The 27,082-nt window shown below is 32.9% G+C and overlaps 1 protein-coding gene across 18 annotated transcripts; it reads right to left on the minus strand.

Annotated features, from left to right (window-relative positions):
• Window positions 1-1,349: 1,349 nt before the first annotated feature.
• LOC129923632 (uncharacterized) lies at window positions 1,350-27,082 on the minus strand. Of its 18 annotated transcripts, XR_008775600.1 has the most exons (13): window positions 20,973-21,558; window positions 16,607-16,720; window positions 15,320-15,498; window positions 14,998-15,081; window positions 12,406-12,552; window positions 9,155-9,307; window positions 7,576-7,647; window positions 7,193-7,335; window positions 6,924-7,009; window positions 6,584-6,761; window positions 5,591-5,726; window positions 4,941-5,077; window positions 1,350-4,617 (listed from the first exon to the last, which is right to left on the minus strand). XR_008775600.1 is itself a non-coding variant. In XM_056015535.1 (4 exons), the coding sequence occupies exons 1-4, from the start codon at window positions 5,937-5,939 to the stop codon at window positions 4,483-4,485; spliced, it is 426 nt and encodes a 141-aa protein (XP_055871510.1). In that variant the 5' UTR covers window positions 5,940-5,951; the 3' UTR covers window positions 1,350-4,482. The 18 variants fall into 18 exon arrangements, 1 of the variants encoding a protein (XP_055871510.1); XR_008775599.1 differs by lacking the exons at window positions 15,320-15,498; window positions 20,973-21,558 and adding an exon at window positions 22,590-22,888; XR_008775597.1 differs by lacking the exon at window positions 15,320-15,498 and having other exon boundaries at window positions 21,081-21,556.

Raw genomic sequence — 27,082 nt, forward strand, 5'->3', positions numbered from 1 at the left:
AACACTGTACAGTTGGCAACAATATTACACAAACTGTCCAAAAACCTAGCCTTGCTCCGCCTGACTTCACACACCGTACTGTTTCTAACTTCGCCTCGTACTGGTCACATTGCGAGGTAACGTGAAGTCCAGTCTTTCTGACACACTCGCTCTTATATACTGTCTCTACTGGCCTTCTAGAATCGGATGGAACGTTCTTGACCACTCAGAATGATCACAATCGCCGTGACTTGCGTGCGTAATATTTACACACAGGTCGTTGCCGAACTAGCATGTACTGTCACTGGTCACAGTTGACCGCTCGTCCTGCGCTGGACTGGGGCGATTTGCGTCGGCTGACTACACACACACCATTACCCCCATCTGTTCCACCACCAGGTTTATAACAATATGCTTGTGAGTCTTGGACACTGCAGAGCTAGAGAGGAGGATCCTAGCAATGGAATTGAGCTGCTACAGAAGGACCCTAGGTATCACATTTCAAACCGCATCACAAAGATATTAGAGGCAGGGATACTGCAGCGATTAGACCCCATGATGACCTGCTATCATAAAAAAACTTGAGCTAAAAATCTATGGCTATATTACAAAGTCTTCGAGGCTTGCTAAGACCTTCCTTCAGGGAACAGTACCAGGAAAAAGAAGAAGAGGCAGAATGAAAGTGATGGAAAGATAAAGTACATAAATGAATAGATGGGCCTGCCATTGAAAGAGGTTCTAACTAAGGTAAAAGACTAGTGGAATGGAGAAAGATGGTAAACAAATCTTGCATGGTGCCCCAATGGTCCAACAGAATAAGGGATAGGTAAAGAGGTTTTTCAGCAGCAGGTATCAAAACTCTCATGTTTCAAATTGACTTAAATCTCTTTACATGTTTTACAACTAAGAAATGAAAATGAAGATTTATCATTCCTTTTTGTAAAATAAATCACAAAAATTACTTGATATTTGTCTGCATTTAAAGATTCCTTGCTTTGTGGTTCAAATATTTAATTGGTGGAATGAGAACATTACTTTCTCATTATGATGTAGGTATGAAATTTCAAAACATAAGTCCACTCAGGTCTAAGAGCTATTTGATCTTGATTATTCACACTGCACTGTCAACATAACCTACCCTGACATTCATTAACTATTAATCAGATATTAATTTCTTAACCTGAAGAGAAGCATGTTATTATTTTTTTTAAAGCTAAATGATCAAGTTTTTTTTTATCTCAAGATTAGCTTTAATAAAGTCAGTCTGAGGGAACTTAAATTGTGCTAAGCAGGTATGATTGGCAGTTTCATAATGGTGGATTTATTCAAGTCTGGTCATCTATTTAAGAAAAATGAAACAACATAATGAGTTAAATATTTTGTATTTTATTCTCTATACCCATAACTGTTACATATGATCACTTACAATACATCAAACACACATTAAGATAAATAGACCACACAGTCCATGTTTTCTATGCTACTAACATTTGAGAAACAAATGACATTCCTATTTTGAAAGTCATTGTTAGTCCCATTTCATTTCAGAGATTATACATTGACTCTGCACCAGGTGTTTTTAGCAATGAACTTGTAAACATGTTTCTTGAATCTTAGCCACATTAAAATCAAATTAAGCATTATGCTCAGTCATTAAATAAAACATTATGTAGCACTGTCAGATGTTGATAACAATTAAGAACATACACAATAAAAAAAAGAGCAAAGTAAAAATGAAATGCTCTGAATGTAGTAAGTTTTAAAAATCTATAAACTTCTATTATGACTGGGATACTTTTTAGATTTCTAGCACTCCATAAAACAGTGCAAGGTGAAGTACAATGGAAGTCAATGAAGGATGAGAAATTTTTACCAACAGCATAGAACCAATGTCTTGCATACCCCACCAACAAGAGAAAATGTTGATGTAGATATCACAAAACAACATCAACATGTTAAGACAAACACTAACACACAAATATTATGTGAGTACATGACATCAATAAAGTAGTACAAATATTTTGAACTTTCAAAGACTAGGTGATCATTCACTTTTGATTTCATTTTTCACAACAGACAAGTTAAATTTTTTTTTGTGGCAAAAACAAAATGGTTAAATGTCTCCACCAGATTAAAAAAAAATCAATTGATAAACCTTCAACAGCCTAAAAAATATAATTGATTAATGAAGCTGTACATAAGTAAGTTTTGAAGTACTAATACAATACTTTAGGGGGACCATCACCAGTTGAAACAAATATCAAACCCATTAAATCTTACATTCTGATTAGTATAAGCAAATAGTATTTGAAAGAGATTAATAGAACTGCTTTAAAAAAGTAAAGTTATTGACACAGTGCAGCATAGAAATCAAGAACCAAAGACTAAATCAAAAGCAGACAATGGATTGATGCACTAAACTAGCAGTAAACAGCTTGTTTATCAATGTTTTTGATTTATTTTAAAATTTTAGCTTTAATTCCAAAACTCTGCCTTAAAAGTTTAACTGTGTCTACCATGCTAATATCATTTCCTCTGAGTGTCTATAAATCTTTGCAGAAGTAACATCAAATGGGTTTGAGTATAAATATAACTATTACCAAGGAAAAAAATTCTGATCAACAGATTTAACTTGTGCTAATTTAAAATAAAATTTGGTTCAAATACATAAAAATCACACAAAAAATGATTAAGTTGTAATTTCATATTAGTTCTTAGTACATGTATGTAAATACATAAGTAAGAACTAAAAAAATGTGGGTTGAAATCTACGTATGTATGCACTAGAACTTTATACCCTGAACATGTAGAAAATAAAAACAAAAACAACTCATAACATAACAAAAAAATTGTATGTCATAAATATAAATATCTGATAACCTCTTAAAATGTAATCAATTCATCTGAGGTGAAACAACAGTCAACAATCTTTAATTGAAAGGATTTTCAGTTTCTGTGTCAAATTAAAATTATGTGATGCATTCAAAAGTTGCTAACATAAATAATTCTATTCAATATAACTGTAACTATATTTACAAAAAATACAATTTTTTTCATTTAGGTTTTTAAATTTAAAATTATTTTTATATCATGACATTTTTATTTTGATTCATCAGAAATTAGCTAAAATGTGCTACTGATTTCAACTACCAGTGTTTGTATGTAAAATGCCACTAAATATTTTGATTGCACCAAATAGTAACACTTTGGAAAACAAACATTTGACTAAACAATTGAATTAACAAATAAACATTGTAATATGGCATAAAAAGTTGAGTGTCGAGAGATTTTAAACAAGCCTTAACAAGATTTTAAAATAAAGAAATGCAATACATGAATGAGAGTCTAGTAGTCAATCTAAGGAAGTCATAGTTTTCAAACACATTACATAAATCTAATAACAATTTGGACAATGTTACCATCTAACAAGTTTTTTTTTGTTTTTTAAATAAGATTTAATAATGACATGAGAAAGGGACCAGCAACATGGAAAGTTGTCTGGAACTCCATGTAGTCAAAAATGCTATAAAAAAAAACTAACCATATTATCCATATGAACATTTTAAAATTGTGCATAAAATGGCTAGTTTGCCAGGGTCACTAACACTAATGGTACGTTCACTAGATGAAATAAAGCCAGCTTTAGAATTGAAGAAGGAAATGGTGGAACATAACAGCAATGTTGAATCATCACAACCAAGTGAGCAAACAATCATTTGGTAGCTAATTAAGTTTTGAGAATCATTGCAAAAAGAAATTTGGCAGGCGTGTGCTTTGTAAATGACCTGGCATTAAAACATCAAATCATTCATAAAATTAAAAAACAAAATATACTTATTAAATGATAATAATGCTGATAAATTTTTTATTCAAAAGCAAACTTTCGACAAATATTGAACAAATTAATGAATTAAAAATTTTGATATCACATATTGAAATAAAAAGGTCAAATAGCCTTTGCTATCCAAAAAAAATCCAACATAGTAATCTTTTTTTCTTTTTTAGAATGACAAAAGCATTTTATAATTTTATTTTGAAATTTTATGAGCTCATAATCACTTAGTTATTGTAATACAACTTACAACTAATAACATGTAATATGGCTGCCTGGTCGTGCGGTTTGCACGCTGGACTGTCGTTTGGATTTATTGATGGTCCCGGGTTCAAACCCTGCCCGCTCCCATCCCCCGTCGTCCTGCGGGAGATTTGGACTAGGAAGTAAACTATCTTCAACTTTGAAAGAACATCCGAAATATGTAAAACATTTTACAAAACATTTTTTTTTACATGAGGTGGGTCTATGGTTAATTATGTGTTTATGAGATTTAGTTGGTATCAGATTCAACATGTAAACAAGTTTAAACCCTGACTGTAATGGCAGAATATTATGATATGACCAACTAATAACAAAGAAAAAAAAAGATTAATTTACACAATTTAGTCAGCCTTGAACTTGAGGCTATGCTTTATTCGTCTTGGGAGGTGTCAAATAGTCTTTATCATCTAAATCATCTGGGTCAACCTCATGATCACTTTCCTCAGTACTAAGTCTATCAAAGCCTTTATGAGAATTCCAAGTAAAGCCTTTAAGGTTAAAAACCTTTCCCTTCTTTCCATGTCCATAACATTTAAATTTTCCTAATGAAAAAAAAAAAGAAAGAACAAATATTAAATTGTAGAAAACATCCAAATTTTAACAAAAAGAATTTAAAAAATTAAATGCCTGTTATGTTGTAAAGGTTTTTAAATGACCTGAATATATTATAAACCGCCCAATAATTTTTATTTCATTTTATAGTATTGATCATTAAACTAGAGGAAAGGATTAAAAATTCTGTAATTTAATAATATAAAAAATGTTTTAAATTTCATTCAATCTAGCTAAAAACTAAAACTAAAAAAAAATTTATAACACCAGACTGATGTGCCCTGACTAGAAGTAGCAACAAGATGACTGGTACCACAAGTAAGATGCCAATTGATGACAGAGGGAGAGACATCACTGCTATCTTTGATAGCCTCAGACAACTCTGTGGTATTGGTTTCACTCTGGTCCAATGGATTGCTGACAGTAACTGGCTCTGAGTACTTTCCTCAACTGTGGCATAAAATTGAATAAAGTTAAGGCATTGTAGCTTTTCCTAAGATGTCTACACAAATTACTTTTCACCTTATGAAACTAGGAAATTTCTTGAAAAATCTACACAGCTATTTGTAAACTTCAGTTGAGCCGAAACAAAGTCTAAGTTATTTTACTTCTACCATTTTCTTTGCTCTAATAAAGAGTAAGCTAGTAGTTCACAATGACCACTCAATACGATAAATTCAATTATTGAAATAATTTTATTTTCTTCATTACAATCATCGCTTGCACTTCTAATCAGATTCAATTTGCTTTTATAGGTCTCTAAGGAAAGTGATAAAATTATAGACAATAAAAGAGTCCAGGACGTTTCATTCAGAGAGTAGTACAAATCACAAGTACATATTTAGATTAATATTGATGCAAACTTTTTAACAACCAATTATGTAGTAATAACGGACTTTACAAATGAACATTCACATCAACATTCATTACCAGGTGAATGTGAAAGAAATCTTCCTTATTAACCTTTGTTATGCTGTGAACTTAATGACTGTACTGTAAAAGGTCTGCTAAACTTCCAAACTCTTTCAGGATCCAATTCCCCTACATAGATGCTATGTGTTACTGGATCTGCTGCTACATCATGTGGGTTTCGCATGTTCTGAAAAATAGCGGAGATTTTAATGTAGTTTCCCACGAGGTCAATACATTCATAACATTTTTACTTTGTAAAAGTTGAATAAGAATAAATAAATAAAACATAATTTTGATATATTATGATACAATGAAAGAGAGAGATTAGCTATTTGTAGTTAAACTAAGCTGAGTTTTGTTGTCACATGAAATAGAACCATACATCTGGTACATTCCACATTTCCAACAAATCTCAGTATTTATGTCTAATGTGAAACCCTGGACAGTTGTATCAATGGGGCCATCAAAAGCAGGACCATTCACAGCATACAGTAAACCTCCTTTAGAACAAAAAATTAGCTGTTTGATAATGCAACAAACTACTGACCAAAATCTACAATAAAATATTGATGGTGATATTGTCACATTTTTCTTTGTTTACAAAATAATGAAGAAACAGTAGAAACATAGTTTGAACTTTATAAAACGATGATAAGGGGAAAAACCTACCAAGCTAAGCACATTTATATAACCTAATTTATTTAGCTTAAAATCTTTATTTTTTTTTAAAGTTCTGGATGTTCCTTCAGAACTAAACATAACTATGTTCTAACCCAAACCTCCTGCAGGATGACAGGGGATGGCAGTGTTCAAACTCAAAACAATCCTGATGAGTTCGAAGTGCATACCACAAAATGTGGCTATTGAATACAATTCATATGGTATCTGGTTTTATAGTTTTATATCTAGTGGTATAGTTAGTGGAAAGAGTATTTGAGCTTTATATAAAAAAAACAAAGCTAATCTAGCTGTTCATATACAAAGCACAGATAATGAACAGAAGGTAACCAAACCTATTTCTACAGACACATAGCCCATACATACCATGTGCAGGACAATATTCTAAAGTGAACAGTCGTGAACCAAATTCTGGGCGTTTGATGACCTGCTTGAAATTTCCATCCAGATCAAAACATTGTATGCGGTTATTCTCTCTGTCAGCCACACAAACCAACTGACACAGTGATGTTATGAGGGATGTCAAATGTCACAACAGGAGGAACTAAAGAAAAAAGAGTTTTTAAAATTGTTATAACAAAACATGACTTGAGAATTAGGCACATCAAACTAAGAACTCATATATTATTTTAAATTGTTATCATGAAACATGACTTGAAAATCATGCCCATCAAACTAAGAATCAGATATATATTTAGGAAGTTACCTGCACCAAACTGAACGTTTCTTTTCCCAAAGGACATCAAAAAAGTTCCATCTTTGGAAAATTTCAGAACTCTGCTATTACAGTACCTGTTTTACAAAAAGTAGGTTTGTAATAAAACAATCAAGATTTGATTATTTTTACATAATTCAAAATACAAATTTAAAATATATTTTTTTTAATGCCTAATTAGTATCAATGGACTCATTTATTTAAAGCAATATTTGCTGACACAATATATAATTACAATTAATTGCAAAACCTAGTATTACCCATCAGATACAAAAAACTCTCCAGACATAAGAACAGATACATCAGAAGGTTTACAAAAAAGATTTGTATCTTCACCATGCTGGAACTTCTGTCCTAGTGTCATTACGATGGTTCAGTCTGATCTGGTGGTATTTTTAAAAACCTAAAGAGAAACAAAATTATATTAATTTGTAGACCAAAAAAAAAGTACATTAGTGAAGGATATCAATCTTACATAACTAAAACAAATTTTTTATTTTGTTACATTTTTTTATCTGATATCAAGTGCTATAATATTCAGTGTTAGAATTCTTTGTTTTTTTTTTTAAAGCTTTATGTTGTTAATAAGATCAATTAAATTTGTTTAACACATGTTGAGAAGAACAACAAAGAAATGTTTCACCTGATGCATTGCTACTCTGTTAACCAAATATTTCCTTGATGGTCCGCTGTAATACCATGAGGCATAAAATACCTGAAAATAATGCAAGTTGGGTTGCAGTCGCTCATTCAGACTATTGAAACAAAGTTTACAATATTTAAAAAAAAAGGCAAATTTTCAAATCTGTGATGTTTCTTTAATATCTGATTAGTCTCATACATATAACATATTTAATCATTTATTTTAACTCTTTCTCTCTTAATCAAGGATATTAATAAACAGGTAAACCTTGGAAATCTTTTTGATAACTTTCATAGCAAAGTTTATGAAACAATATTAGGAATCAGCCTGCCATCTTTGTAAGCTAATGTTTTTTATGGAAGATAATACAATTACATTCTCTGGTATTACACATTGGTTTGGTGTGCAAATTATTTTATTAAAAAAAAGTGATTACACTTCACATATCCTTTCATTTTAATCAATAAATGAATTTAAATCTTGTACATTTTTTTATACAATGCTATCTACTCATTATATCCCTTCTCAATGATCTATATTAATTTCAAAAAGAAAAAAGGACATGGTGCACTAGGGATTTATATTTGGATAATGTTTGTGACTAATGAATGAGTTTGTTCTTTTTGGTCTTCCTCTGCGTCTTGCTCCCTGGGGGTTCCACTCTAAGGCCTGCCTAGCTCTGTTGCTGGTATCTTTTCTAAGGGTGTACCAATCCATCTCCACTTCCTCTCTAAGATCTGCACTCTATATTTTTCTGTCCACTCATCTCCCACAGTTTGGTGTTTTCTACTTTGTCATACCAGTGTATTTTTAGGATATTTCTCAGGCATCTGTTGATGAAGGTTTGTATTTTTTTTGTTGTGGCTTCAGTTGTTCTCCATGGCGACGCAGTGTACTTGAAGAAGCAGAGAAGACCGGGAAGAGCTGGGACACCATCAAAAAGCTAGCAAGAGACAGTGGAGAGTGGCGTGTTTTTGCCGAGGCCCTATGTTCCATGAGGAACTCAAAGGAGTGATGATGAATGAATGAGTTTCATCCTAAGCTGCATCCTTTAATGTACATGTCTTAATACTAAATTGTGGGATGTGTGGCTCTATGGCATAAACCCCTTGGATAGCTAACTAAAGGGGCTTGATTAGAATTTTAAATCTGAGAATTGACTCAATCTGTTTGATCTGAAATATGATCCTAGAACTTGATCCTAAAATGTGATTTCTAGAGCTTCCTAAGTCTCTAATCTTTATGTATTGAAATTTTTCTAATGTGAAAGACAATGTTTGTTTGTTTGTTTTTATTTAATCTGACAAAATGAAACAAAAAAAGGGGAAAACTAGACATGTTAAAGTCTCATTTATAAAATTATAATGGCAGGATAAATTGTTGATAGGATGGCTGTTAAAAATGTATTTGCTATTGTGAATTGCTAGATTGCAAGCATATATAGCCCCGCACCCCAAAAAAAAAAAAAGCATGCTTCTGGAAAAAGGATCTCCCCTAAGACTGCATAACATTCTAATCTCTAGCTTGTTATCTTAAAAGAAACTGTTCTTTAAATCATAAGCAGATAAAAATACTTTACCAGCACTGCAGCAATTTAAAGCCCTCTGGGCAAGTCCCTGGAACAGGAAGGTGAGGGATATAGCTTCCCACTCCCCAGATGATAGCAGAAGAATCCACATCTTTGTAGGGTACTTCTGCTGTCAACAGTTCCCATAAGACAACACCATAAGACCTGTAATTTAAAGAGTAATATGACACTTAAGTAAATTCTTACAAGATTCTTTGAAAAAAACTAATGACAAGTTTCTTAATATGAGACAGTGACTAAGGTTAAAGACTTAAAACCATTTCTTTATCACTGCACTTAGTTAAAATAGGTGAGTCTTTGTTGTTGTTTTTTTAAATTATAGAGCAATTATATTTATGAGCGTTGTCAGATCAAAAACAAAACACAATCTAATAAAATACACAGAAAGTCACATTTCCCCATATTAATTTTTTAAAAGTGCTCTTCTTCCCTAGTGCCATTACAGCAAAGAACGAGTTGCCTAATCAACAAGGAAAACCAATAACTTAGCAAAGTAAGTCTTTAATGAACATGTAAAGCTTAACATATGGATATTTGTAAGAAATAAATATTCATAAAAACTTTTCTAGTAAGATCAAAAGCAAAATATGTTTGATGTTAGTGTAAATTGATAAGAATTTTAGTTGGATTCTAGTGTAAGTTGGTGAAACTATTCTGTTTTTTGTATTGATAATTGTTCATAAAAAGATGATCTATACATTTGACATGAATTCGATGTACAAATATCCAATAAATCTTTTAACTAATATGAATTTAAAAATCAGTAAATATAAAATTCTTTAGTTACTATATAGTAAACCTTGTTTGCATAAAAGTATAACATATGAAAAGGATTTCAGATATTCTAGGAAGCAAGTCTTCCATTACTGGAAGGGGAAAACGTTCTCTTTTAAGTGCCTTGCTGAGAGGACAAGGATCTAAACAGATACGGAGTTTCCCAGATTTTTTAGTTGCAATCACATTCGACTGACCCAGTCAGTAAGTTTATCAACAGGCACAATGATTCCTTTTTCTGTTAGCAGTTCTAACTCAGACTTTACTTTAGCCTGCATAGCTAAAGGTACACGACCAGATGGACATGTAACTGGTGTTATGACAGGATTCACTTCTAAGTGTACAACACCAGGTAATTCACCCTGCTGATCATCAAATACATCAGAGAACTGTTCAACTATTTTTGTCGATAACCTTGGTAGAGGCTTATCAACACTTTCAAAAGTATGATAGTTTATTGTAATTAGTCCCATTTTTTCTGACGTTTTCTTCCCTAACAGGGAAGTTAAGTCATCTTTCACAACCACGAAATCAACACAATATCTCTTGTTGGTCTTTGGATTTTGTACTACGAGTTGTACCTTTCCAATAGGTATGAGTGTGCTACTGTCATACACACTTAGCTTGCTTTGAGTGGGACATATTTGTGCAGATTTAATAAGCTTCTTAGGGATAACATTAACGCTGGCACTCGAGTCAATCTGACACACAATCTCACCAGCTATGATCATTTCAGCTTTTATGATCTTATTGTTTGGTCCACCTTGTACAGCAAGCACAGCCTCATCACTAGAAGATAATGAATAACAATCATCACTGTCCTCCTGTAAACATTGCAGTTTCTTTTGGTTGCATTGAATGCCAAAACAATTTTTTTGTTTACAGATATTGTCGCTGCCTAGTTTTAGTTGTAGGCGTGACGACGTGAATGTGTCCGTGTATGTTGTAGGTACCTCTTCTGGTACGGCTATAATGCTCTTCTTAACGATGTACTTTATTAAACGCACTAGATTTGCAAGTGCGCAACAACACTAGTATACTGAAGTCTCCAACGACAACATTTAGAATTACTGATAAACACACTGGTAGCAGACATGAAGTTTATTATATATAAGATAAATTACAAAAGATATTGGCGACTTCAGCCGTCATAAAATATAAACCAATAAATACTGGCTGCTCATGCCATGTAGAATAAGTAATCACATTAATAAAATATTCACAATATAAGTCAGAAGGAATCTCTCAAGTTAACATTAGATCAAATTCATTAAGGTACACATTACAGACAGAGAAAATCGTACGTCCACTCTCTGCTGGAGTTCTTCACTAACTGCTTAACATTGACCCTTATTTCAGAGTCCTTTAACTTATTCACATAACCTCGTGCTTGCCCGCACGGAATATTACAATAGGTGACTGAGTGTCACTTCATGTCACAGAGGTTCTAAAACTGGTCTGTGACAGATATTACATATTTTACCCCATGCAGGACACAGTTCCTTTTTAAATGGGTGATTTTGTCCACAAAATTTACCTTTGTGCTGTTTATGAGCAGCATTCTGTTGTAGAATATTTTTGCGAGACAAAACAGAGAACGCCTCATCCTGAGGTGGTGAGGCATCAGATGTACCTGTTTCTAGTACCTTTAGTTGCAAGTCAGCAGCTTCATTTGGCTTGCAGATTTCTATACAAGTCTTGAGTGTTAGTTTATGTTCTTGTATTAATGACTCTTCCATATGGTTGCAAAAATTGCAAATTGCTCATCAAATGCACATATTATGTCTTGAACATTGTGCTTTGGTTTAAAGGTGATACTGTTGTATACTGCCAATGCCTCTGGGCAGATAGTGTGCAAGAACAGTGCTTTGGCATACTCTTCATCTATATCGTTTATTCTCTCTATAGTGCAATAGTTCAGCCACATTTGCTTGAAAAGCTTCCATTCCTCACACCCTTTCTTCACACTTAAAGGAGGTGGAGGGTTAATTCTTGGTTTAAAGTTAGTTTTACTTACAGTTTCCATTTTAGAACTTTTAGAAAGCTGCCTCCATGTTAAATTATCACAATACACTAACAATACTGATGTTTAAAATTTACACTCCATTTTTATTAACGTGAAACAAGGAGAGAACAACCAGCAGAGACTAATACACAGTGAATACACACAACTGACACACTTAAGAGTAAACCGTGAACATACTGAACAATAGAACAAGGTAGACTACAAGAAAACAAACAAACACACACACAACATACATAAACATAAATACACATATAAATGTAACAATGGCTACAATGTTGTAAGCCATAATAAAGCAGTGTAAAAAAGATTATATGACAATGAATTATTTTCTAAACTAAAGTATTTCAGAACAAAACAAGTGTAAGTGTGTGTATATTATAATATAGCAGTAAATTGCGCCTGTTTATGTTTCTATACTAGCATTAGCAAAACAAAGACTTACCAAGTAAAGCATTGGTTTCATTCAACTGAAAGGCTATGTTTGCATTCTCATGGAGCCCAAACATTTCTGGCTCATCTAAAAGTGGTAGAGATTCAATGTAAGCCTTGACAGTAGCCAATGTTTTCACAAGAGGTGGATAGTAAATACCTTTAAAAATAGTTAAAATTAAAAAATTACCTTCCATGGCACATACAGGAGATTTAATAATAAACAACAATTTTTTTTTAAAAAAAGACTTTCTTTCTTATGGGGCTGATGACTTCTTGTAACAGCAATTACTTTGCTCTTAATTACTGATAATAAATCTTTTAAAAAGGAACAATTTTTACCCGCCCCAAGGCGCACACCCCCCCCCCCATACCTGAAAAATCCTTGTTAAGCACATGCATAAATCTAGTCAAGGTTAAGAAGTTACTCATCAGGGAACTCTTGTATGCTGATGATGCAGCTATTGTGACTGATTCTGATATTCAGCTACAGTCCCTGGTTGACAAACTATCTGCTGCTTGCCAGAAGTTCGGCTTAAACATCAGTCAAAGCAAAACTAAGATACTTGTCCAAAACACAAACACTGCACCTCAAGTAAGCATTAATGGCCAACCACTAGAAATAGTTGATCACTTTTGTTACCTTGGCTCCATCATATCCAGCAACACTCTACTGGATTAAGACATTAATAACAGGATAGCCAAGGCAATGGCCACCATGTCACGGTTGCAGAAAAGAGTCTGGGACAACATATTGCTGACTAACAGTACTAAAAAGCCCTCATCTACCGGACCTGTGTGTTGAGCACCTTGCTGTATGGAAGTGAAACATGGTCAACCTACTCATGGTCTAAGGCACATCTTTAAAATAAGGTGGCAAGATAAGATAACCAATGAAAAAGTGCTACGAAGAGCAGGGTGCCAGGACATCCGCTCTGTTATCAGCAGCAGACGCCTTGGCTGGCTTGGCTATGTTCGTAGAATGCCAGTAGGTCGACTTCCACAGGACATTCTGTATGGCGATCTAATAGAAGGCAGGAGAGCCACTGGTCACCCAGTTTTACATTATACGGATGTATGCAAACGCGACATGAAGCTCTTCAAAATCGACACTAGCAGCTGGGAAGAGGTGGCACTGGATAGATCCACATGGAGAGAGCATAAAGGAAGGGTCACAGATTGCAGATGTCATACACAACAGAAGCAGAAAGAAGGGTGAAAATGCAACAGCGCATGGTGATTACATATGCCCAACCTGCAATCACAGGTGTGTATCAAGGATTGGCCTCTTTAGTCACACAGGAAGTTGCAAAGGGAAAAGATCGTCTCTCTAGACGTAAAATGCCACAGGAAATCTAGTCAGAATATATAAAATTCAAGTTTGGTGATACAGACAGACATGGCAAAATTAAAAAAGAGTAACCTAGACTAGCATTTAATAGATCTAGATCTATGATCTACAAGGTTCTAGTTTGCAAAATATTCTATTAATTGAACTCTTTGATGGATGGCTGCCTGGTCATGCGGTTTGCACGCTGGACTGTTGTTCAGACTTATTGATGGTCTCAGGTTCAAACCCTGCCCACTCCCATCTGCCGTCGTCCTGCGGGAGGTTTGGACTAGGAAGTAATTATCTTCAACTCTGAAGGAACATCCGAAACATGTAAAACATTTTACAAATAAACATGAAGATATGCAGGAATACTTTGCTGATGTATGTGTATTCAGGATATAGATTATCTAGACCTCCAGACCAAATTTAATTGTAAGATATTTATATTTTGAAAAATATAAAGGTCAAACCAGAGTTTTCAAGTGCGCCAATTAGCTGGTTATTCTTTTCCCCAAGTTATACTTAAATGGTCAAATTTGTAAGAAAATTGTTAAAGCAGTTTTCAAGATCTGTGTCCACCCAAGTATTTGTTTTTTTACCCTATGAAGAATTTGCAAGCTGATAATTATGAACTAAAAACTTTCTCACCCTGACAAACACAACCAAATCAGTCTTATTCAGATCTACTTTTACTATGTTAAATCTTTGCTCAAGTTGCATAGGATTCTGAAGTCAGATTAGAATGGATTTATTCTAATTTGTTATAACAACTTCAATTCTATTAGATTACATCCCTCTCTATGACACGCATCTTACACAGGAATATAAACTTGATCAGTTTTAGCATTTCTAAGCCCTGCATCATTTCTACAATCTATATAAAATGTTGATGTGCCAAAAACTACTGACTATAACAGTACCTTATCCTAATCTAATCCCTTTACAAAATGTTAGTAGAATATTTTTCTAACTTACTGATGAGAAAGCAATTTGGAATATTTGTATTTTACATTAAAATATGTTGATCTGTGTTAAGGACAATGTGTGTGTACTGACTGAAGTAATACTTGTACGAAGACTAAGATGCTACTTTTGAAGGTTGGATCACAGATATGGTGTATAAAAGGAAAGTCACTACTGGTGAAAAAGGAAACCTGTCCATAATTTAGTTCAAGTTTGCAATCTGCTAATACACATTGACAGATGCACCAAATAAATTGAATAGGACATAACTTCAAAACATACTTTATTTTGATTATACATTACAATTACCTGATTCCGAGTATTTATATTTTGGTTTTTAGATTTCAGGTTTGAAAAATAAATTGTCCTTAAGACATCTTTCATCTTGGGCATCTGTAAAAGAAGTTTTTAAAAATTCAATTAATTGTGTTTTATACTGAAAAAAAAACAACACATAAATATCAGCAATCTAAAATTTTGAAATTTTTGAATATTGATAAATTTGGAAATTATTGAATATTGATAAACTGTTAAGTCTTTGATGGATGTGTATAGTTTTAAAATTGTAGTGGTATTTTATTTAAAAATTTTTTTTTTGTTGCGTTTAAGAAAATGTGACAATCATTCTTACTTCTTATAAATAATTAAATGTGGGCCATCTTTGGTCTAATGACAAAAAAAGTTTGGTCTAGCTGGTATATAGTTGCTGATAAAATACTTTTCTCTCTAAACTCATTTTAGAAAGACAGGCCCATTTCTGTTACTTCTTTTATCCAGCTAGGTGCTTAAAGCCTGATATTGTAAGTCTATCTGCTGAGCAAAATCCATATAGAAAGTCTATAATCATGTTTGATATAGCATGCACTGTTATGTCATTATCACAAGTATAATCAAATTTTAAAAGAAAGAAGACAGTGTAAATATTTTAAAATAATATATTTTTTGTTTATACATACAGATAAGCATATGGCATGCATAAATCTAGTCAGAATATATTAAATTCTAGTTTGGTGATAAAGACACAGACATGGCTACATTAAAAAAGAGTAGCCCAGAGTAGAGTAATGGTTCTAGTTTGAAAAATGTTCTTGAAAATGTCTAAGTATTTATTTAACTCTTTGATGATACATGCTGATGTATGTGTATTCAAGATATAGAATGTAAAAATAACGAAGCCCAAACAGAATAAAAATGTAGAGATTGTTAACTAATTATAATGCAAATTTTTAAATAGCAGAATAGAGGTAAATGAGTTGCTCTTGTAACACTCTTGTTTAAAAAATGCTATATATGAATTATTTGAGCTGTATTTAGTGTGGTCTTTTTTTTTTAGTAATCTATTCTATGGTTAAATTAGATCTAGAATATAGATCTATAACTTATAACAGTAAAATTATTTTAGGTGTAGAATATTCTAGAATTTAAAGAATTTGATGTAGATGTAATTACTAATAATTACTAAGACTAAGGTCTAAATCTAGATCTAGATTATTCTAGATTTAGATCTTAGATCTCATTCTATAGATCTAGTAGCCTTTACTATCATGCTATGATTTTAACGTATTTAAAAAAATCCTTTTTCCTTTCTTAGAAACAGGTTAGTTTACTGTTAGATCTAGACTATAGATCTAGTCAATCTAGAATCTAGATCTAGATGGTAGATCTAGCTCTTTATCTCCGTAATTATTTTCCACGTTCTGACGGAATTATTAATTTAATCCGATTGTAGAGCACTAACATGTTCTAATTATAATGGCATAACGTTTTTATTTACACTCATAGAATAATGAAATGTTTTTGATATTGAATTAAAGGAAAATGAATGTTCTTTTTAGATATTACAAAATCAAGTGCATAAATTAAAGTGTTGTTTTTTTTTTGCTTTATGAAAAGTAAAAATAAAAATCTGAAAACTCACCATTGGACGACAAAAAATTTAATCCAAGTCACATAAGAAGATCATTTCTATTCCAAACTGAATTAAATGCTATTGTTTTATAATCCTTATTCATATTTTCATGAAATTGAACCACTAAAACAATAAAAAACTCATGGAGTACAAAACTGGAGCACATTATCCAAGGTCACCACCATAGAAAATTTATGAGAAAAAAACAAACAACTTGCAACATTAAGTTTCAGTAAGAAAATAATTACACTGCACATGATATCTTTCAAAAAGTAATTCATTGCTATTTATATAATATTTGCCTGAACAAAAAACAACTTCCATGTTTTAACTGTGGCAATAAAATTAATCCATATGGATGTGTGGGACGTAACGACAAGTCTAATCCCATCATTGTAGTCGTGGCCAGAAATGTATCAATTTCATAGTTAGAAACTGGTTTCCATTTTGTAAAAATGGATGCCCTGCGTACTGGAGTGTTTATTTTTATTATGTAGACTGCATAACTCTTTATTGCATCAACAAGATTATTAGATCTAGTAGAGTAAAGCTCAGTTGACTTAGAATCGAGTAAGCTCATGTTGACACCTCTATATACCACATTGGCTGAAGTAGATTAGTAGATCTAGACTCTAGACTCTAGACTAATCTAGACTTATAATCTTATTGGAAGGAATATATGTTACTGTATGTAAAATTGCTTTCTGTTTTAGTACGTATCTCTGCATTTTTCAAATTTGTTGAAACAGGCCAGAATCTAGAAATCTAGATGTATTCTTTGCGGTCTTTGCGCTAAGGCTAATACGTCTAGTTTTTATTTTTAGGAGGGTCCAGACAGGTTCATCAGCTTATGAACTATCAGATTCAGATCTAAAATCTAGATTAATCTAGATCTAACAGTACTACTAGTTACTAAGACTAAGTTAGTAGTATAAGTATAAGTATTAGACCAGTCACCAGTTATTAGACTATAACTATTAATTTAAGTATTAACTATTACTCATTAAGAGTCATTATAGGTATGTGACAATTTTTTTTTTTTTATAAAAAAAAAATTGTTGATACCAAACTATTAAAAGCACTCTATCTGAGCTTTCCAATGATATATAAATTATTGTTATAGGACTATCCATGAAAAAAATACATTTTTTTTTGACGCGTTTTCGCTTAACATTGAAGTCAATGGACAACATGAGGTTGAATTTTCTGAAAATTTTAATTTATTTTAAATGCGTACCATTTCGCTAATTTTTATCATACAGTTATAAATAATATATCGAATGAAAGCTTAGGATGTGCTTAATAAGAGAATGCTATTGTTTTATACAATTTCTTTACATAATTTCTTTTTTTCTTACTTTACTTAACATGACATTATTACCTTTAATTTTTGTAATAAAAGTTTATTTTATTTTGTTGAAATCAAATTTTTGATAGTAAATCAGCAAAGAATTAGTTGTAATTAGTTCTCCTTTTCTCAATGATATAAAATTATTTTAAGAGGTCCAATAATTAGAAGAAAATATATTTTTTTGACGTGTTTTCACTTTTAAAATTATATTTTTAGGAATCTAGATTTTTAAGTTTTAAAGATGTAACTCAGCGTTTCAATTTTTTTAAGTAAAAATTTTTTGTAAATATATATTTATAATACACTCTATTTTTACAAAGCTTGTATCAACTCACTCTGTATGTCTCTCTGGAAAAAAGTTTGAAAATATTTTTTCTCCCATTTCCCTTTGTCAGATCAAGATGAAACTTTGCACAATTATTCATTGAACCTGACACAACATAAATGAATAAAAAAAAATTAACCAATTAGTTAATTAATAATTTTTTATTAATTATTTTGTTTGAGATGTTATATGGATTTAATTCTCTCATTCCGTTTTGATATATTTTTTCTCCCACTTCCTATTTTCGGATCAAGTTGAAATTTTGCATGATTGTTCATAGTTGATGATAATGCACAAATCAATCCAAAAATTAACCAATTAGTTAGTAAATAACTACTACTTAATTAATTAAGTCTTATATGTTAGAAAGGGAGTGAAACCCTTTTCAGAAAAGGCAGAAATTAGCAGTTTTTATCTTAAATACATTTGAGACCAAAAGAGAATCTGCTGCCGAGGACAAGTGCAAAAAAAATCTTAAAAATCTTAACGGCCACCGGCAGACAACGGTTATGCTAACTCTGGGTGTGGCAAAATATGTAGGTCACAGCTGAGGCTGCATAGCCACGGGAAATACTGCATTCTTCAATAATCTTCAGACTCGAAGACAAGCTTTATTATATATGCATAAATGATATATATATGTATATAGTGTGTGTGTGTGCATGTTATATATATATATATATATATATGTATATATATATATATATATATATATACATAAAAACTTAACTGAATTTTTTTTTTTAATGGGAATATGAGATTAAATTTACTATCACTCTATTTCTTTCTTTTAAAATATGGCATGCTTTTAGATATAATTAATATCTTCTGTAAGTGGATTTTCTATTAAAGATTTTTAAAAAAGTATAGGGGGCTTCCATTATTTAAATCCTGCCCTGAGTGTATGTATGCATGTTGTTAGTTTAAAAGTGTAATAATTATTGGAAAATTATTGAATGTTAAAAGCTCTTTTCTTTACAGTCAAAATTTTTTTTTAAAAAAGGACACAGTTAAATAAAGCTATATTTTCTCTATTAAAAAAGGTCATAATATAACTTGTGTGTTAATTAACTTTAAAAAAAAAACCTAATGGGTGTTGCATAAAGGTACATTCCTTGTTTCATATATGCTAGGACAAATAAGTACAAATGCTCCTTCTTCAATAGGCCAAGAGCTATTTGAGCATAGAATGGGTTGCCTGAATCAGCCAGGAAAACCAATGACTTGGCAGAGTTCAAGTCATTGATTAATGTCATGACAGATTGACCTTGGGACAGGTGTAGGATGTAATCATCTTTTTTTTTTTTTGAAGTTAATGTCCATATTTTATGAGATAAGACTGAGAACAATCATTAACAATTCAAGTTTCAATAAGATTTGACTGATTCAATTTGCTGAAAATTATATTTATTTATATTTAAAATGCTAAGGCCAAGGCTAAGTCAGCCTAAGTAGATCTCTCTCTCTAATATATATATATTAGACGTCTATATATATAATTAATAATATTATAGATCTATATATTTTTATATATACTCTATGATACTCTATCTTTCTCTTAATATATAGAAATATATTATATACATATCTAAAACTATTTATTAATATATTATATAATGACTAGATATAGAATCTAGTAGCAGAAAAGATTTCAATTAGTAGAACTTTAGAAGAGCAATTGGAAGCTTGTGCTTGTACAGGTCACTTTTATTTACGAGTTTCAGTTAGTTAAGCTCTCTAGTCTCTAGGTCTAGGTCTAGTCTAGCTAGATCTAGACTAATAAAGAGTGTAGAAGATAAATCTAGATCTAATTATTGGTCTAAATTAGTAGATATAGATCTACTTTCATATGGAAGGACTAGATCTACTTGAATTTCATTCTAAAGATTAATCCAGTGTAAGAATAAATCACACAACCACAGTTTAAATGTTTCTGTGCATCTTAAGATTTTCAAAATGGCCGCCGTAACTTGGCGGGACTTAGGCTCATTTTCATGACACAGTGGGTTGACAAAAACGCTAATAAAATAATTAGAGTAAAGATTAGCTATCTGAAACTTAGCAGAAACCTGCCTAATATGTTTACCAATCATACAAAAAAAAATTTAAGTAATGTAAAAAAATTTCATACAAAAAATTACCTGGGAATGGTAACAGTACTAATCAACTATATGGCATTAGTAAAAAAAAAACTAAGTAGGTACCTCATGCTGACTCATGGTTATTGTGACTAGAGTATGGAATACAACAATGAAATTTGGTACACATACAGAACCATAATGTATCTATTAGAAAAACCTTTCTTTTTTAAGTTATATCTTATAGGACAGCTTATATAAGATTTTTAAATGAGGTCTATTTTTAGCTATATTTTGCTAAATACTGAGAGTTAAAAAAAAAAAAAAAACTGAACAAATAATGTTACTGAATATCTAAGGAACATAAAACCATTCACACCAAGTGCGCATCTTTTATATTAAAAGCATAATCGATTTCAAACCCAAGCCTATGTAAAAAATTATGAAAAAAACGATCTCAACTTTTCATGCCATTTTTTTTATTCGCATTTTCGGGATTCTCCCATACCTAGTTAGACTTAGTCATTAGTAACACTGAGTGACTGACACTAAAACTAGTAAAACTATCACAATGAACAGTTAAAACAAATTACTGTTATCTGAATCAATAAGGTCTTTTACATGTTGATCTGAATATAATTTAGATCTACAAGTTTTAGAGGATCGACCCATTTCCAAACATAAACAACAACAAAAAAAAAAGACGACTTTCTGTAATATTAAACCCACGTTGAAGGAAGTAAACCGTGAACTCTTCTGCAAGCGGAAATCACGTAGATTTAGAATATAAGCATTTAAAATTATTAACCAAGAATAGGAACGAAACAAAGATGTTTAACTGCACCGACGACAATGTTGACGCTTAATCGGCTTTTACAAAAATGACCGACGCTATTATCGTCGCTTGGGAGATAAAGAGCTAGATCTAGAATCTAGATCTATAATTCTATATAGACTAGACCAGCGGTTCTCAACCTTTTTAGCTCCTCGACCCCCTAATCCAATTTTAAACTAGACGGCGACCCCAACCATACAATCTTTTTCGTTCATTGGCTGAGGTAAATGTGATTTACCTGATTAGATCATCTCCATAGAAATATTTCATTCCGCAATGGCGTTACGATGCAATTAATCGACAGTAATTTCGGTTGTTGAAAAAGTATACTGCAACAACGAAGATGTGGTCCGCAACAAACATTTTCAAATAACAATTATAAAAGAGAAAAGAAAGAAGTAACTACCAATAAAAATCACGTCATTGATGATACATTCACTTAAGTGTCATTCGTATCTCCTGGCTATTTGTCAGTGTTCTTAGATCTATCTCTATTACTCCCACTTTTTATGTTATTGATACTTGACGATCGTTTCATAATTTGTCCAGTAATAATATAATCTGAATGATTTTCCAAACCTTCGTCATCTAAAAGTATAAATGTATTTCGACTATAGAACACATATGCTTGTTACAACACGTTAGAGCAGGGGTTCTCAACCTGTGGGTCGCCACCCCCTTGGGGGTCGATTGACCATTTGCCAGGGGTCGCCTAAGACCATCGAAAATATGGATTGTTATTGTCTACTCTACTATTGCTGTATGTGGGTGTGTGTGTGTGGGGGGGGGGGGGGGTCGCGGCAGAGTGGGGGATTGTAAAAAGGGGTCGCCGAACTTAAAAGGTTGAGAACCGCTGCGTTAGAGACACACAGAAATATATTTAAAAAAAAAAAACAACTTCCGATGAAAATAGCCCCCCACCCAAAAAAAAATTATCTTAGGCGACCCCTCGCAAATAGTCATTCGACACCCAAAGGGGATGATTTAGCTCTAGATTTAGACATACAATACACCTAGATCTAGATTAAAAATCATTTGGCTCTGGATCTAGATTCTAAGAACATATCTAAATCTAGTATTATAGTATCTAGACTACTATAAATAGACTATATATCTAATCTAGATCTACGTATAGATTATAGTCTATATTAAGTATTTAGATCTAGATAATCCCGCCATCCCCTAGGCCTAGGCATTCGAGGACACATCAGTTTACCTGGTTGACCTAAAAACAAAACATGGGCTGCTCTATCTTACTCTAAGTATCTATAATCTATATAGTCTATATATATTAAACACAGTCAGTGTCTGACAAAAGAATAAGGCCCCAAAGTCAGTACTGAATATTTTTCCGGACGAGGGGGGGGGGCTAAAAAGCTATGATAGCTTGTGAACTGTGTTACCTATACATCTAAATCTAGATAAATTCCGCCTTCTCCAAGCCACCTGGATGACCAAAAAAAAAACGTATCTTCGAGCACGCTCAGTGTCTGTCGCACACACATACAAAAAGCATCAACGTACCAGCATGCTTAGTGTTTGTGACCTCATTAACGGCTTGACCTTAGCTACTTGGTCGATCAATAATTGGCTCCTCCCACTAGCATCATTGTTGTCAATAAAACTAGAGCAATGTTTTGGGGCTGTGTAGATGGCCTGGTTTATACCTGTGTGTTGCGCTTTCACTGAACTTTTTCTAGTGTGTCTTGACTTGGTCTGATGGCCGTGCGTGGATTGAGTCTTGAGATTTGTTACTTTACACTGAAAATGTGTGAATGTTGGAAAGTGGAATTGTGTAAGGAGAAAGGGGGTGTAAACAGAATAATAGAGTGACTTATTGTGTTTGAGTGTATTATTTTATCCATTTGTAATGACATTGTTATCTGTTTCAAAGGAGTGTCTTTGCAACACATTGCGCTTTGTGGCAATATATATATATATATTGAGAGAGAGAGAGAGAGGTGTGCTGGTAGGAGGTGCTAACAAAGGGGAAATGCGTGGTCTTTTTTTTTTCAAGGAAACACAGTTTTTTTTATTCGAATTTTATTTTTAAAATCAGTAATAATTATACAGTTTAAGAATAAATAATTATCTTAGCGCGGTATTACTGATAGCTTATATTATAATAGTCACTAGTAGATCTTAAATTTACAAAAATCCTACACACACGTAACTGCTGCACGCTAGATCCATTTTTTCAAAAATAGGGCGGGGTAAGACACATTTGACCTGTGTAAAAGTGTTGGCCTCCTTCAGTCGTACAACGACTAAGGTTATTCTCGCAGAACACTTTTTCATGTATATAACTGTGGAGCCCTATTGTGGAGAGACATTCCAGTCCACATTTTACGCAAGTTAAGGTGGCATATTTCGCTTTGTTGGTCTATCTAGATGAGCTGGACATTTTCGTATAGCACGATTTATTTTTCCAGAGCTGAGGTCCATGATTTTTCACTGTCCATACATTTCTTGGTCACCATCTCTCTCCACGTAGTGCGTTCTAGGGCTATGTCTTCCCAGTATCAATTTTCACTGTTTTGAGGTCCCGTTTTATCTTATTTTATATAATACAGACGTTACTTGAAAAAAAAAGAAGATGATTACGTCATACACATCATGCATTTAGTCATGCATATTAACCAATGACCTAAATTCTGCCAAGTCACTGGTTTTCCTGGCTAGCTCAGGCAACCGTTTTATTACATCCAGATCTAGATTTTTCCTTGGCAAATGTTATTTGTTCGCTACTCAATACAAGGCAGTCTTTTCATCATTTATAGCAACTAGTCAACGTATCGAGACATCGACTATACACACACGCTAGGCCTATCTGACCAATCCAACACACTAATGGTCTACTGTCCAACTTTTAGTGTTCAGTTTAGAGCAGAGAGGGGGGGGGATGTGGATGAAAGTGTTACATTTTTTCCCTAGGGCTGATTACCCGAATGCTCTGAGCATATAACTGTCTGTGTAGATCAATAAATCTAGATATCAATACGGCAAACTATAGGATCTATAGGCCAACGCTTTCGAACCATCTGTCAAATGTTTAGGCCTATCTATAATATATCTGTTTAAGTTGAAACTATAAAAACAAAGATTCTCCTGTTAGTAACAAAGTATAGTTTGGTGCTAATTAATTACTTAAAACCTCTAAATATTTTGTGGGAGGGATTGCGAGCCGATTTATTAATAAAGAATCCTGACAAAGACCGCGAACAAATACCAAGAATTTAGCGGAGTTGCTTTACGAGATTCACCAACCCCACTTTTAATTATTTTTTTTTACACTCGCCTTGTAATTGTTTTAACTGCATTCTTCTTTCAAGCAACATTTCCTCCACTACTGCTAGCAAGCACTTATATAAACGCACTTTGTTGTGTTTCATATTATCGTTTAATGTTTTTGTATAGTTCCTTAAAATAGACACAATTTCTCTGCGAATCAAAAACGTCGGGTCAACCCACACATGCTTAAATTAAGAGCATGGTTCCACCCGAGTGGCTAAGAAGACTGCCCACAATGCAGATAGAAGTTGACTGTGTCACATTTGATGTCAAGGACACAAGGCGGGAGAGAAAATTTCCGAAACTTAAAAAGCTGATTAGTCCCTTTTGAATCTTTTGGAAACGTATAATTACCACAGAATGAAAACCACGAATAAAGAATCGAGATGCCCCAATTTTTTTGACAGGCTGATATTCGATTTAATGTTCGGTTCGGTCGGATCTAAAGTTCGGTTTCAAGTTTAGTTGGATTTTATGAAATTAAGCTATAGCAAAACTAAGTAATTGGGTTCAATGCAATTTATTTGTTAAAAAACTTGAAACTTCACACATACAATGATAAAACAAAACAAAAAAACAACAACACACTAGCTATATCAAACCCGAAATATTCAAATTGCTGCAGTCAAATTACACATAGGATCGAAGCAGTAAAAGGGTTGACTATTGAAATAAAGTAGCTAATTAGTCTACTGTCAGTTTATCAATCAGGGCTTATGTTGTATTTGAGAAATATCACTATTTTTATGTTTCAGGCTTAGATTAAGCCTTCGCTCACTGATTGTCAATGTACATTGAAAATACACTTCCACTGGCAGTAGGCCTATTTATGGCAGGAAGGGTTAGGTTTCAGCAATCAACTCAAGAAAACATTAAGATAGGGTGAATTGATATAAGCTATGTAAGAACACTTACAGTTACAAATGATGATACATAAATAAAGTAAGCTTAAAATAGTTTCTCAATTTTTTGAGATGACAAAATAGTTTTAATCGACTTTGATTTGTTTTGCCTTAAAAAAAAGTGGTTTATTGTGCTGTTATTCATAGTATGCGAATAGTAGAATATATGCATCTGTTTGGAACCCCTCTACTCAAAGAAAGTGAATAAACTGTAACAGACACAAAATAGAGCAGCGGGATTCATAACACACGAATATTCTTGTTTGATTAGACAACACCTTTTGTAAAATCGCTAAATTTAGAAACCTTTAGGATAGAAGACTTAAAAGTAAGTGCTTTCCTTGTGCCAGGGGCGGACTGGCTTTAAGGGCTAACGGGCAAATGTCCGGTGGGCCGGCACCAAATGGGCCGGTCTGGTCGAGAGCTGGGTATGGCGCCTTTATATGTTACCCGGACCTCGACCCAGGCAAGCTGTCAGGCGCATGCGGCCTCGCTGAAGTACGGCGGTTATCACAGCATTACGCCATATAGGGGGAAAACTCCGTAAAAAAGGAAACCATTGCGACTTCTGTTGTAACGGTTACCGATTCTAGATCCTGCCCACACACACACCGAAAAAATCTTGACTACAACATGCTATTTGTGGGCCGGTTTATATGGTAATGCCCTGGCCGATTTTGATACCCAGTCCACCCCTGCCTTGTGCTATTAGAGCATTGAATGGGTTATTTGAGTCAGCCAGGAAAACCAATGACTTGGCAGAATTCAAGTCATTGGATAACATGCATGACTAGATTGACACGCGTAAGATGTAATCATCATCTTTCTTTTTAAGTGACGTCAGTAATTTATAAGATGAGAATCAATGCCATCGTCAGAATCCTTTGCTCTCTTTGTAATGCAAATAATTTTCGAATTTATGTCTCGTGTCAATAATGTACTATAATAGAACAATAAGCATTTCACTGAGTGATTGATTGCCTAACTTTTAACTACTAATAAATTAATAATATACGTTAAAATACAAGAAAAGTAATATTTTTTCCCCACATTCAAAAAGGTGCCGGTACGCCGTATCGATGCCTTCCGTCACAAAAAAGCCCTGCGTATATAGATCTGTATATATATATTGCTTTATATAGGCCTATACATAGAAAGAGAGAGAGGGGCATTTATACAGTATTATTATTTTTTCATTATTTGTAAGTTGTCTTTTTTATATTGACTTAGGCCTACATTTTTTAATAGATCTTTTCATGAAGTTGGATGTTCATGTCATTTCTTTTTTAGCTTCTAAGAAAAAGAATCTTACCTTTGCGTAATATATAATCCAAACTTTGCCTGTAATATCCGTATGATTATAATAATCCAATCTGTTGAAGAATCTAATTATTCCAATATCTGAACTTCACTGAAGCACATTTCTATACAAAAAGTAAATGATCGAAAAGAAATATGTGCGCGCATGAACTGCAATAACACGTCTGCTTACACTAAAAATAGGTCAAACTTTTTTTCCCGTGTCTGAAACAATTCATGTAAAAATCAAGCTAACACATTAAGAAACCCGGCCAATACAATGTTTGGTATCTCTCGCATGAATGACCTTTATTGTAAATTTACTATAAATATAGAATCTACTACCAAAAAACTACTACTACTAGAATCTACTACCAAAACATCTGACACATAGTGAGTACGCG

This window comes from Biomphalaria glabrata, chromosome 17, assembly GCF_947242115.1.
Source record: "Biomphalaria glabrata chromosome 17, xgBioGlab47.1, whole genome shotgun sequence".
NCBI classification, from domain to species: Eukaryota; Metazoa; Mollusca; class Gastropoda; family Planorbidae; genus Biomphalaria; species Biomphalaria glabrata.